This window comes from Carcharodon carcharias, chromosome 11, assembly GCF_017639515.1.
Source record: "Carcharodon carcharias isolate sCarCar2 chromosome 11, sCarCar2.pri, whole genome shotgun sequence".
NCBI classification, from domain to species: domain Eukaryota; kingdom Metazoa; phylum Chordata; class Chondrichthyes; order Lamniformes; family Lamnidae; genus Carcharodon; species Carcharodon carcharias.
This window is the reverse complement of record NC_054477.1, coordinates 31,202,272-31,215,599: the sequence shown is the minus strand read 5'-3', so window position 1 is coordinate 31,215,599 and position 13,328 is coordinate 31,202,272. Positions and strand designations below refer to the sequence as shown.

Below are 13,328 nucleotides of genomic sequence, written 5' to 3'. Positions count from 1 at the left end.
CCCCTCCACGGGATTTAGACTTCTTGTCTTAACAAACTTCTGCTTAAAACAAATTCTCTCTTCTTTCGGTAAGCCTACAAGTCATTGAGAGCTGTGTTTCAGAGTAATAATGTGCTAGAGTTGTAGAACCTCATTGGAATGGCTCTACTGATGCTTATTATTTTTGTTCCAAATCAGTCTGAGATCGTCTTTGTGGTTGCATGTGCTCTAGTCCTATTGTGGATTGAATGACTTAACACATTGTCCTTTTGCCTCTGGGGCCTGGGTTCAAATCCAGACCAGTCTGATGGGATGAAAGTCTCATCTGCTTGCTGACTGATTCAAAGTGTGTTAGTGAACAGAAACACATAACAAAATGACCCTGAGAGACCTGAAGCTTGGCTCATCTGAAAATATGTGACACTGATGAATTAAGGAATGGTCTCGGGTTAAGGGATCCTTGAGGGGAGAATTCCGGTCTTTCAACTACTTATTCCAAAACTCATAACTGTGTTCTCTATACATGTTTACAATTTTACAGTAAATAACACAGTGAAAATCTTACCATCTTTCTGTAGAGTATCTTATACCAGACCTGGCAATGTTTGATGCTCCCAATGGCGGCCTCAAATTGGAATGTTTTTCGATTTACCATGACTAATATCCATTGCAGTGAGCACAGTTTATTTTTATAAAACACAGTTCTGGTTCACTGGTACCAACTAATCTGAAAGGTACTGTTGTACCTCCCAGAATGCTGATCAAAATCTCTTTTAGTGGAAGTGATCAGTGCAATCCCTCAATGATGATATGTGCAAGTACCATGCCTTGTGTTGCCTTGGTAATGCAGCTGTTTAACAAGCTGCTTCTCAACTGTTCTATAAAACATCAAATGAAAATTGAAATAGAAGTGAAATCGCTCTTCTCAATTATGCTCGACCTTGTGTTCCAACCCCTGTTATGGAAGATCCTTCCTCTGTTTAATGTTCAGTGGCCGGACTGCCTCACTGAGCTGAGCAGTTAGGGGAGACTTCCCTAGATCTGCATTATCCAGGGGTAGCAACATCTGGGTGGCTTCCTTTTAGGGTTGCCAACAGTAATTAAATGTATTCCTGGAGGTTTTGTCACATGACTTGCCCCACGCTCTTGCCATTAGTTGGCCAATGCCTCCATCCTCCTGATGCACTGCCTTCCTACGCCAATTGGAAAGTAAAAGGACACATTACCTGTCAGCCAAACAGCATTTTGTTCCCATTTTCAATATCTTTATATCTGGTAAAGAGAAATGTTCAAAGGAAATGGCAAAAAAAAACAATCTTTTTTAATATCCCGATGATTTGCACACAGCAGTGTCCTGGAGATTGATCGTCACTTCCTGGAGACTCCAGGCCAATCCTGGAAGGTTGGAACTCTACTTTACAGACTCTGAACCATTTGGGTTTGTGGTATTTGCTGTGGTCCACTGATTTGGAAGCAGTCCATGCCCAAATGCTGGACAATATCCAGGCTTGGGCTGACAAATGGCAAGTGACATTCACGCCATGCAAATGTTAGGCAATGACCATCTCCAACAAGAGGGAATCCAATCGTCGCCCCTTGATGTACAATGGCATTACCATCACTGAATCCCCCACGATCAACATCCTGGGGGGTCAACATTGACTAGAAACTGAACTGGACTAGTCGTATAAATACTGTGGCTACAAGAGCAGGTCAGAGGCTAGGAATCGTACAACGAGTAACTCACCTCCTGACTCTCCAAAGCCTGTCCACCATCTACAAGACACAAATCTAGAGTGTGTTGGAATACTCCCCACTTGCCTGGATGAGAGCAGCTCCCACAAAATCAAGAAGCTTGACACTGTTCAGGACAAAGGAGCCGCTTGATTGGCACCACATCCACAAAAAACATTCACCTCCCCCCCCACCCCCCCCCCCCCCCCCCCCCCCCTTGCAATCATCCACTCCGCCTACTGATGGTGGGCCGTGTTCCCCGTCAAGGGACCTTGGGAACCTCATTGTAATACATCAGCGTATCATTATAAGGCCAGCCCACCAGACTCATTTGCCCCTGCTGGAATTGCCTGCCTATGTCAGTGAGAAAACACGCTGATGCGTTTCACAACAGCATATGTAAGGCGTGCACTTGGTGAGCTGCACTTCACTCAGGACTTTAAGGTTTGTTTGCCTACCTTGCTTTGGTCAGCACTCGCAGTCATCAGTGCCAGGCTTCACAAACAGCACCACATCACTTTTAGGGGGGCTCTTGGGTGGCTTTTCAAAGGCTGCAGGGCTAGGGCTTGCTTGGGGAAGGGGGAAAAGTGGCCTCAGGCAAGGGAAGAGGCTGCAGGATGAGAGCTGAACTGGGGAAGGAGGGTATCCCAAGGTGTATGTGGGGCACATGTTGATCTGTTCAGGTGGCCTCAAGATGGTGAGGGCTGAGGAGGCAGTCTCCAGAGGAGATGAGGGCTGATGGAGATATGAGGGTGTGTGTGAGAGAATGGGTGGTGATGTACCTTGAGCTGGCAGTGAATGAGATGCCAGTGAATGTGTAATCAGCTTGAGTTTGTGAATTTAGAGTAATGAGGTGGTTGCCATACCCTGGCTGCATGGATGAGATCGTTCATCCTCTATCTGCACCGGATGGCCAACCTCTTCTGTGCAGCATTAGCACTGATCACCACCGCCATTACCTACCAAGCCGGAGTGGTAATGTTGCTGCCCCTCCAGCAGCCAGAGCAGGGGTAAAGGACATCACAGCGGGCCTCCACGGCATCCAAAAGGCGCTAGAGGGCTGCAGTCTTCTTGCCTTTCGGACTATGTCTTCTTTGCTGCAGTCCTGGTCTGGAAGCACTGAGCGCAGCTGTACTTTAAATGTGGTGCCTGGTGTGATGAAGCAGCGAGGTGACAGCATGGCAGGCGAATTGGAGCCCGCTCACCATCGAGCAGTGTATCCCAGGAATGCATAATTAGTTTGGGACGATATGGCGTGAAAAGCCCTAGGTGTTGGTCTGCCTAAATAATCACCAGGCCTAGATGCCTTCTCGAAGAGTTCTTCCTTTCCTCAAAAGCAGTATTCATAATAAATTGATTTTTTTTTTTGTTTATTATTTTATGCTGCCCACTTTTGAGCTTGGGAATTTCCAAAATTTCAAATCCTGCTCTCTTTAAATCCAAGATATAAATGGCCTCTAGATTTTGGATACCGAATGATCATTAGGAAAGTAAGAGGCTGTTTTAAGTCCACTACAAGCGTTGCTGTTAAGAAGTTTAATCACAGAAAAGAAAGTTGTATTCTCACCTTTAACTGCCCTGTCAATTTGCAAGCTCAGATCCTCGCTAGCTGGGCATATTAGAACTGTAGAACTGGCTGATGATCAACTATTATGATCTTGCCCTCCCACCCCCCCCACCCACTCCGTTCGCACACATCCTACTTGTGAACTTGTGAGCTGAATAATTTCATCCTGTCACACACTCAGCAGGAATCTGCAGAGCTGATGCAAACAGACAAGAAAGCATCTGTTTGGCAACATTGAAACTTTAGCTCAATCTAAATTCAAAGCAGAATGATGGTGAACTCACCAGCCCCCTCCACTACCCCGCTTAAGTTTGCAACATTTTAAAATACAGTCAAGAGATGAGTGACTCGTCAATTATTTTTTCATGGATTTGTTGGTTTGTTTTTAATGTCTACATGCCTATTTTCTGAGAGAGTGTCTTCAAACAGGGTGTTGGCCATAAATTCAACCGCAGCAACATTTTCAGTGTGATTAATCATTGGACACAAGATGCTTGAAGACTAAATGGATGGCCTCCTGTCTCTGATGACCCTGGCGCAGAAGCACAGGCATGTGGGTTACTTTAAGGGAATGGAAGATTTTATCAGATGACTGGCAGCCAGCCACCTGTATAGATTGCTGAATGCACACACACTCAGGTGGAGCAGTGGGAACATGCAGCATTGATAGACACCATTACCATTCATTGTGATTCGTTATCAGGCCTTTCTACGTAATACGATGAAGGATTTTGTGTGTGATTGTGTGTACTGTAAATAATGCCTCAGTAAACTTAGTGTCCTCCTAATTTAAAGCCAATTCCACCAGCTGCTATTGTTCATTTATTTATAAAAGCATGCTGCGTTTCATCTAAATGCTTCCCCCTAGTCTGAAAATTGACTTTAAATCCTGGAATAAATATTTAGTTGACTTTAGAAACCCTTTAGTCACTGACCGAATGATGTCATCAGCACTCATTGCTTAATCTACAAAAGAAAATTTATCTAGGATCATGCCATCTTACAAATATTTGCCGGATTCATATCCAATTCTTTTCCCACTTATTTTAGTAGAAACTAGTTATCACTTAGTCATTTCCTGACTACACAAAGAGAGGAAAATATTATTCATATTTTTTTGTGACTATTCCATTTTAAAGTGGCCCTTGATGGTGACACGCCCTCCTTATTTATTTAGTGAAATCTTTGACTGATGCTTTCTCACCAGTCTGCAGATTACAGTCCTGTTCTTGGCTGGCCCTTGTATACTGAATCATTCAAATCTTATAATTTGTTGTTCTTACCCGTGGTTTCACTTACGTATGTCGTATTTATTGATCATCACCTTTTTTGTCATTAAGCATTCAGAATACTGAAATACTCATTCACTGAAAAATTAATTTTGGTCATTATTAATTGATAAGCTGGGCTACCCATCCTACATTTGGGAAATAAGGGAAAGAAAGTTAAAATAAGATTTAAAAAATAGGATAACCAATATGTTTTTATGAAGTAATAAGCTGAGATATTCACCCTACGGGAATATGGACTGATTAAATGAGTCTTAAAGCTGAAATTCAGACCACGAACATGTTTCTATGAAGTAGTTTCCTTGAAGCATTTCTTATATCCAACTGCTTTGACTCAGCAGTTCACTTAATTACCTTTTTTCACACACACCCCTAAATTTACACTAATTATACTCAGAAATAATATTTGACAAAAAATATTTCTTTTCACAATGAATTTACTTTCATTTGCTTTACTTGGTTTGACTCTAGTTTAATTAGATTTACCATTTTTCTGTATGGTTTCTACTAATCATTCTCTACATCCTGAGTGTCACTCTCAAAATCCTCAGGCTCAAAACCTACATCTACAGCTACTTCCTCAATGTTCGATCATACTCTGGCCTGACTTTTATGTTTGAAGGTCAGGTGCACGCCTGACCTGAACTCATGTAAAATTGTGCAAAATAACTTTGGCATGCGTCCTGATGTCATCACGCAGGCGAGCAATATTGAGGTCGGCGCGTGTGCAGAAGTCGGAGCCATGCCGGACGACAATTAAAAGGCCAATTAAGACCATTAAAAAGAATATTGATTGAGATTTTGCATTGCCTGCAAGATTTTGCGCTCATTGCACAGGCAAAACAGGCAGGCTGGCAGCACATTTTTATCAAATTGTCATCCAAGGGCAGGATAAAATGGGTCTGGAGCATTGCCATTGTGAGTAGTGAAGAGTTAGGAGATAGTTTGCTGCTGGTTGCTTATTGAACCTTGACAGCTTTATCTCTGTTTTTAGCTTCAGTCTTTGCATTGCTAGCCTTCACTTCAGGACTCACTGGTGTCTCCAAGACCCCTGGAAGATTTATACCCTGTGGACCGTTCTGGTCACCAGACAGCCTTCTGTTTCTCTGGCACTGGGGATTGTGTACTTCACTGGAGGCACCTCCTCCTCTGAGGAAGGGAGAGGCTGAGGGAAGAAGAGGCTAGGTGTCCGCAGGCAGCATCCAAGGGAACAACTTGTGGGAGGAGAGGTGCAAGCATGGGGGCGCAGGGCCAGCAGGGAGTCCAAAGCAGAAGGGGCCGCAGAAGTGGCCACTATTCTGCTGTCAGAATGTACAGGTAATGATGCAGCTACCTCAATATATCAGAGGTGGCAGTGCTGAAAGAGGCTCTGCCTCTACAGGGAGACTATGACCTCCATATGTCAGGTGATTGGGCCAGAGATCACTTCCAACTGTGTGGGTGGACACCCCATGCCAGTGACTCTGAAGGTCTCAGTGGCACTCAACTTCTATGCCTCTGGCTCGTTCCAGGGCTCAGTAGGGGATCTGTGTGGAGCCTCCCAATCAGCTGTCCACAGTTGCTTGAAGCTGGTGACAAAAGCTCTGTTCAGGCGGGTCATGACATTTATTCATTTCCAGGTGAACGAGGCCAGCCAGGCTGAGTGAGCCAGAGGGTTTGCAGCGGTTGCTGGGTTCCCCCACGTCCAGTGTGCCATCGACTGCACATGTCGCCATCAAGGTGCCAGCCGCTGAGCCGGGTGCCTTGTGACCAGGAAGGGCTTTCACTCCATGAACTTGCAGATCGTGTGTGACCACAAGATGCAGGTTATGCAAGTCTGTGCAAGGTACCCTGGCAGCTCCCATGACGCATACACCCTCCGACACTCCACGGTGCCAAGGCTGTTCATGGTTCTAGCTCAACTGAGTGGATAGCTGCTGGATGACAAGGACTATCCATTGACAAGGTGGCTTATGACGCCTCTCCAGCACCCAAGAGCAGAGGCAGAACAGCGTTATAACAGGAGACATGCCTCCATAAGAGCGATGATAGAGAGGACCATAGGTCTTCTGAAAATGAGATTCAGATACCTGGGCCGTTCAGGGGGAACACTGCAATGTTCTCCACAGCGTGTATCTCTTTTATAGTTGTTGCATGCTGCACTCTCCACAATCCGGCTCTGGCAAGGGGGAACCCACTGGAGGATGAGGATTTCGAGACAGCTCCACAGGCCACAGAGGATGAGGCCAGTGGTGAATCAGAGAGGAGCCTGGGGAAGAATATGGTGAGGACATGGGGGCTGACCTCTGGAACCAGGGAGGCTATGACTCAGCACATCTTCAGCTAGGTTGCCAAGACACTGTTTCCACCTCATGCCAAGGGCATCGCCCCCTAATTAGATATTTGAATTCAAAGTCCACTCAGTACCTGTGTAATAAAGTTTAGAGTCCCTCATGTCCAGCATGAAATACTGGTATATCCTGCACCTAGAAAACAAGTGAAGCGTACTCAGGCCATTAACACAAAAGCAATATTTATATGCTCTTGGCACTTACAGACAATGAACATAACATTATAAGGTGTTAACAGTCACACCAGTAAACAACTTAACAAATAATGACAGAACGGAAGATCACCCATGGAAAGTCCCTCTAGCACTCACGGTGATTTAAACGAACATTTACAAGTGCTGTGTCTTGGTGCCCCCCCACCCATGCTTGCTGCCAATGGCATTAGAGGTAGCCTGCTGACTCAGGTATTGTGTCAGCCCTGATGACCTTGGTGGTCGTCCTCTGGCCAGCAGACCCTGCACAGCCACTATCTGTGAGGGTGCATCCAGCACCATGGCTGGGCATTCCTCAGTCATTGCGGCTTCATCAGAGACACGGTCACTGGCAGAGAGGCGGGGGAGCTGCTGTCGCCATCCAGAGCACCCTGAGAGGAGCCTGCAGAGACAGCACGAAGCTCATCTGCTAACATGAGGTCAGTCTGGTCCTCTCTGCTTGCCATTGATAGATGGGCACCTAGCAGAGATACTAAGTACCTCACCCATCTCGTACATTGGCAGTGACCTGAGGCCAATGCCTCTGTGAGGGCTTGCAGGTTCGAGCGCAACCCCAGACACCCCTGACTTTGTTCCTGGAGCTGCCTCTCCTTGAGAGTCACCACTCTGTCAATGGACAGTGTGCTCAGTGCTCTGGGTCAACGCAGTGCTCATGCTCCACATGGACTCCTCCATGACAAAGACCATGGCACATATACCCTCAGGAATCTCAGCCAGATCCTCCTTTGGATTCTGCTGGACATCCAGCGTCTGCCGCCTATTAGACGACTGGAGGCTTATCATCTGCCTTGGACTCAGCATCGTCCTGGTCTCCAGCAGTCCTCTGACTGCTGGTGCCCTGGGCGCTCTGTGCCTCCATCGGTTCCTCATGTGACTGTGCTGTGCCCTCCCCACTGTGCGCTGACATTGTAACCAACAATCTAATGACCACCAAGGTGCTGGTATCTGCACTGGGTGCCTGATGCAGAGAGGGGGTGTGACGTAGGTGCATCTGACGGGCACTGGTCCTCTGGTGTCAATGGTGGCTCCACTGGGTCTTGCAATCGTTTGCTGGATTGCGATTCTCGGGGCAAAAATAATGTATCATTAGTACTAGTCATCACACAGTCACTGTGCATGCTAGGCGGGCTGGTGAGATAATGGAGATCTGCATCATGATGCCATCTTCTTTCAATGAACAATGGGGACTGAAGGTTTGAGGTTTCCATTACAGATGAGACAACACAACAATGTTTACTCACTCTGACATTCTCACATCTCTGCATTGCACTCTTACCTTCATCAGAGACCCCTGCCTCTCTACGACCAGTGGAACAAGCTGGGCGTTGACACTCCATCTCCAGGGCATCCATCTCGTACCTCATCAGAATCATCAAGTTTGGGGGGTTTCTGCCTGCTCTTGACCTCTCGATGGTGTTATGGCTTCTCTTCTCCTGAAAGGACAGAGGAGCATTGATTAGTCCACTCTCTACCTGCAGCACCTATGCAGCCTGGCCAACCCCACCTGAGGAACACCTTGCAGGGCACATCCGAGTCGTGGCCCGCAACCCATAAAGCAATCAGACCAAGCAGCCAGAGCTCATTGCCTTGGCTGGCACTGATGTCAGTGACCGTTGGCATTCAGGCTCTTACACCCCTGAGCACCATGGGGGGAGGGCCAGCCCTTAACACTTCTCCACACAGATCCATACCAACTCGGTACTCACCCTTGCTGAGTGTAGCAGATTGTTGAACCTTTTATAGCACTGCACCCATGTGCGCCGCACAACCTCATGGCCGCTGACCTGGGCTGCCACCTCTGCCCATGCTTCTTGGTGAGGTGTGGTGGCCTCCTCTTGCCATTCCTGGGTATCAAGATGTCCTGCCTGGCACTGACCTCCTCCACAAGGATTCCCAGGCACTCATCCGAGAACCGGCGGGGTGGGGGGGTGGGAGTGAGTGTCCACTGGATTTGCCCACCAGCCTGGTGTGCCCAGCAGGTGCAGATGCCATTGCTATTCCACACAAATTTTTCTTCCTCAAACTCGCCAGGTTCCCCTGTGCCCCCTGGCAGGGAGCTGCCTCTACTGCTTTTGAATCCCCTACCGGGTCACCATTGGACCTGGTGCCTGACAGGCCCCTGCCCGGCCTTTCTGACCAGTGAAAGGACACGTTTCACATTGGGCGGGCCTTAATTGGCCACTCAGCGTGAAATCGCGTTAAAAACGTGATCTCGACCGGGAGCGGATTCTACATCTGCTTCCGGGCCTCCCCGACTTCGTGCACACGCCAAGCGTGAAATTCAGGTCTCTGAATATTTCATTATCAGTGTCAAAGGTAACATCTGTTCAGTGTCACTGTCAGCACTTTCAGTGCTTGTTGAAATATTGAACATTTGATGATAGACCAGATTAGGAGTTTATCTACCTTGAGCCAAAGTAATGAGATTCCTTGGCAATCCTACTCAACTGTTATATTTTCTGAAATTTTTCAACAAGTGTTTTGATTTTGTTTTCCTTATAGGAACAGCAACAATCAGTGGTTCGCTTCAGGGCATCAATTGTACTTTACCATTCATGCAATACGTTGAAGGTGGCTCTTTTTTCCATTTTCCGCACCAACATTCACATACCTCTGACCGCCTGCCAATATCATATTCTGGCTCTGACTCCTTATTATAATGAGGATCAGAGAGATGAAAGCTTCCTTAAAGAGTCTCTGTCTTTTAATTGCAGCATTGTTTTTTTCTTGCATTCTGTCACTCTCTGTCAACTTCTTGCCTTTTTGCTCTGGCCTTTTCAGCTTCCCTGGCTCTGTGTCCCGCCTGTCGCTTTCCCTTGCCAAGTAATAATGTGCAGAATTATCTCAGAACATAAACAGGCCTGAAACAAATGAAATAGGAGGGGAAAAAAAAACAAATGAAATATGAAAGAAAGGTGGAGATTTATAACATAGGTTTGTTGCATTCTTTCTTGCAATGTATAGTTAAGGTTGGTTAAAGCGGTGCCGGTGGGGCCATAGTGTAGGCAGGGCCGCAAGGAGGCCAAAGCACCACGCCTCCATCCCACCCCCCCAACCCGGTAGGGGTGGTTAGACGTCAACTCCCCAACAACATACCCCTTGTTCCAAGGTATCATCCCACCTAGTTTGGCTGAGATTGGTCCAAGGATTTTGGAACAGTTTGGCAACAGCAGTTTGCCAATATATAATGTGTGTGTAGATATATATCAACGTTCTGTTGGACAATGGTCATATCACTGTCAAGTTCTATTCAAGAAGCCTCTTCTCTACCGTCAGCATGAACCCTGTCTACATTTCCCTCATGTTCAGCTCCCAAGCTATTAGTTTTACCAGTAAAGTAAATTCTAACAGATTTCTCCTTTCTATCACCTTGTCTACAGATTTGCTCCATTGTTAACCATTCCCAAGCTATGCAAACACCATCACATTCACACCGTGCAGACCTCAGCAACCCTGCTGGGATCCAGCTGTACACGGTGCAGTCAAAAGAAGTGGCCGGAACTTCTGCTGAATCCGACCACCCGGAACATCACAAAACCTGTCAAAGTGGGAACGCGGAACAGCAGGCCCAGTGAAATCACTATCTTATCTATCGGCAGGTAAGCAGCTGCACTCAACAGTATATTCTGACTGAAAACAGAAAATACAGGAAAAACTCAGCAGGTCTGACAGCATCTGTGGAGGTTGACATTTCGAATCCATACGAGTCCTCTTCAGAGTATATTCTGATTGCATTGTTTTCAGAGAATATCCATGAATTCCCTACAGCATGAAAGTTATTCAAATGTACACTATGCCACAATAGAGATTCAATTTGTCTATGAATTGTCCACCATGTCAACATGAATTTTACATAACATTCACAACACAGAATCAGTCCATTTGGCCAAACTATCCCACGTTCCACACAAGTCTGTTCATCATTCGAAAATGTTTAATTGGACTTGTTAGTTACTGTTAATTAGATTTATTTATTCACCCTCTTCCCCCCTTAGTTCAGTCCCTCCTCCCATGAAGTCACCGATTCTGGTTGAGGTATGTTTTCACAGGTGTCAGCCACCCTCCAAGTACTTCACCCGTGTGCCATCATTCTTGTGTGAGTCCGGGCAATGATCATTAACAGGTTATTTAGCCATGAGGCCTGACACGCACGAGCGTAAAATAGTGCTTGATGATGTCGGGCGAGCATCCCAATGTCATAGTGCGCACTCACGTTTTTTCAGTCGGTGGATGCGAGCGAGAGTCGGCAGCACGCCCGCCGACAAGAGGCCTATTAAAGTCCTTAAGTAATTAATTAAAGTGAGTTTTTCGCTGCCCACTCAACTGTTTGGTTAGCGGGCGGGCAAATAGGCCAAGTGGCCTTTGCGTTTTTTTTGCAAAACCTCATCCACGGGTGGCCTGAGGTTCCAAACACTGATTTAAAAAAAAAACAATAAAAATTTTTAAAATTCATTTTTTACATGTTCCTGCTCATGTGACAGGGTCACATGTGGGGACATGTTTTCCTTTTTTTCTCAGTCTTTATTTTTAATGTTAAAAACCTTCAGCTCCCTGAGGCAGCTCTGTGCCTCCAGGGAGCTTTCCCTGGGCGCACCCCCAGGCATGCGCACACTTCAGTGCTTGCCCTCCTCCCGTCCCCACCCCGGCAGCGCTGAACGTTTTGAGCGTGCCTTTTACGCTGTCTGGCCGTTAATTGGCCGACTGGCGTGAAATTGCGGCCGGGGCCCGATCGTGGGTGGTGGACCACTGCTCCCGGGCCTGCCCAACAAGGGGAAAATCCTCCCCCAAGTTTTGCCCTAGAGAGAGGTGCATTCACACACACACATAATCCAGTAGGAATCACTAGGCAATGGTCAGAAGGGACATGCTAATTAGTTTCACAATCAGGACAAGAGAGGTGGGACCATGACGACTGTTCTCACTTAAATTAGATTAACATTTCATCCCATTGCCAGTAAGATACTTGACGCTTAGTCAGCACAGAGTGTGAAATACATTTCAGTATTTGGACGTACACATATCTGATTGTAGACATATGAATTAAACTTTCTCCTGCTCCCCATGTCTTATGCACCAGCTTACAATAATCACAACCTGGTGTTTCAAATTAAGGACCTTCCTCAAAAACATCGTCACATCCCCAAAATAAATTACTTGACCTCAGTGTAGAGATTCAACACACATTGTATTTCTATTCTGGAAAATTATGGGACTAATATTTCTCTGGTCAGGAAGTTTCCTACCTCATGGGCTGGATTTAACAATCCCCGCCAGTGGGTTTGAAGGCGGTGGACACGCTAAATCCAGCGGGTGGCCTGCCTGCCATCTACTCACCCACCCCTCCCCCCACCGCAAATATACCAGCGGCAGAGGTGGCTTTGGTCATCCCACCTGCCAGTGGACCAATTGAGGCCCTTAAGTGGGCAATTAATGCCGGCATATAACTGGCAGCATGACAGACCCATGCCAAGGGCCAACCCGGAAGTTTCCCTGTGTGTGCTGGTGGTGGTTGGGGTGGTCCTTCCTTAACTGGCCCCCAGTTAAATCCCAAGGTGTAACCAACACTCAGGTTGCTGCCCTCCCATGGCCTCTCAAACCCTGATACCCATCCCCTTGATGACCCCCAAACGCTTACAAAATGCCGATCCGTCGCAGCCTGCTGCCTCATCGCCTGAGTGCAGTACCGGCAGTGGCCACCGCTCCCGATGGCACTACTGATATGTCGATTGACCGACGGCTGTCTGAAGTGGGACTTCCTGTCCCTGAGGAGAGGAAATGCTGACTTAAATCCATTAACGGACAATTGGCCATTAAATGACTGTGAGGAAACTGTTCTTCCCCTGGGCGGCCCCCGTGCACCACCCCCCCCCCCCCCCACCCCCTCCCCCCTCCCACCCAGTCCCCAACATTAAAGTGGTGGCGGAAGGGTGCGCAGGGACCAGGGTGCCCCGTATAATTCAGCCCATGTCTCTCAGGGAGTGAGTGGCCATCTTCAACATGTCATTTTCTTTATAGTTCTGTTGTAGAGATTGTTCATGATGTCCAGTCACTGATTTTCCACACTATCGTGGAGACAGCCCAAAGTAACAGTGGCACTGAACAGAGTACACAAAACAGTCATGTTCTTTAATGTCTGCAGTCTTGTCTTGAAACCAGACAGGACCGTAGCAGTCCTTTTGTCCTATAGCTGTGGACTGGAAATTATTTTCCAAAATCC

At 47.0% G+C, this 13,328-nt stretch overlaps 1 protein-coding gene across 2 annotated transcripts in view; it reads left to right on the top strand.

Annotated features, from left to right (window-relative positions):
- Positions 1-13,328, top strand: part of relt (RELT TNF receptor) — a 92,470-nt gene that overhangs the window by 66,051 nt on the left and 13,091 nt on the right. For both annotated transcript variants that reach the window (XM_041199366.1, XM_041199367.1), the window contains one exon: positions 10,492-10,710. In XM_041199366.1, coding sequence (XP_041055300.1) covers positions 10,492-10,710 — 219 coding nt within the window. The remainder of the gene's footprint in view (positions 1-10,491; positions 10,711-13,328) is intronic.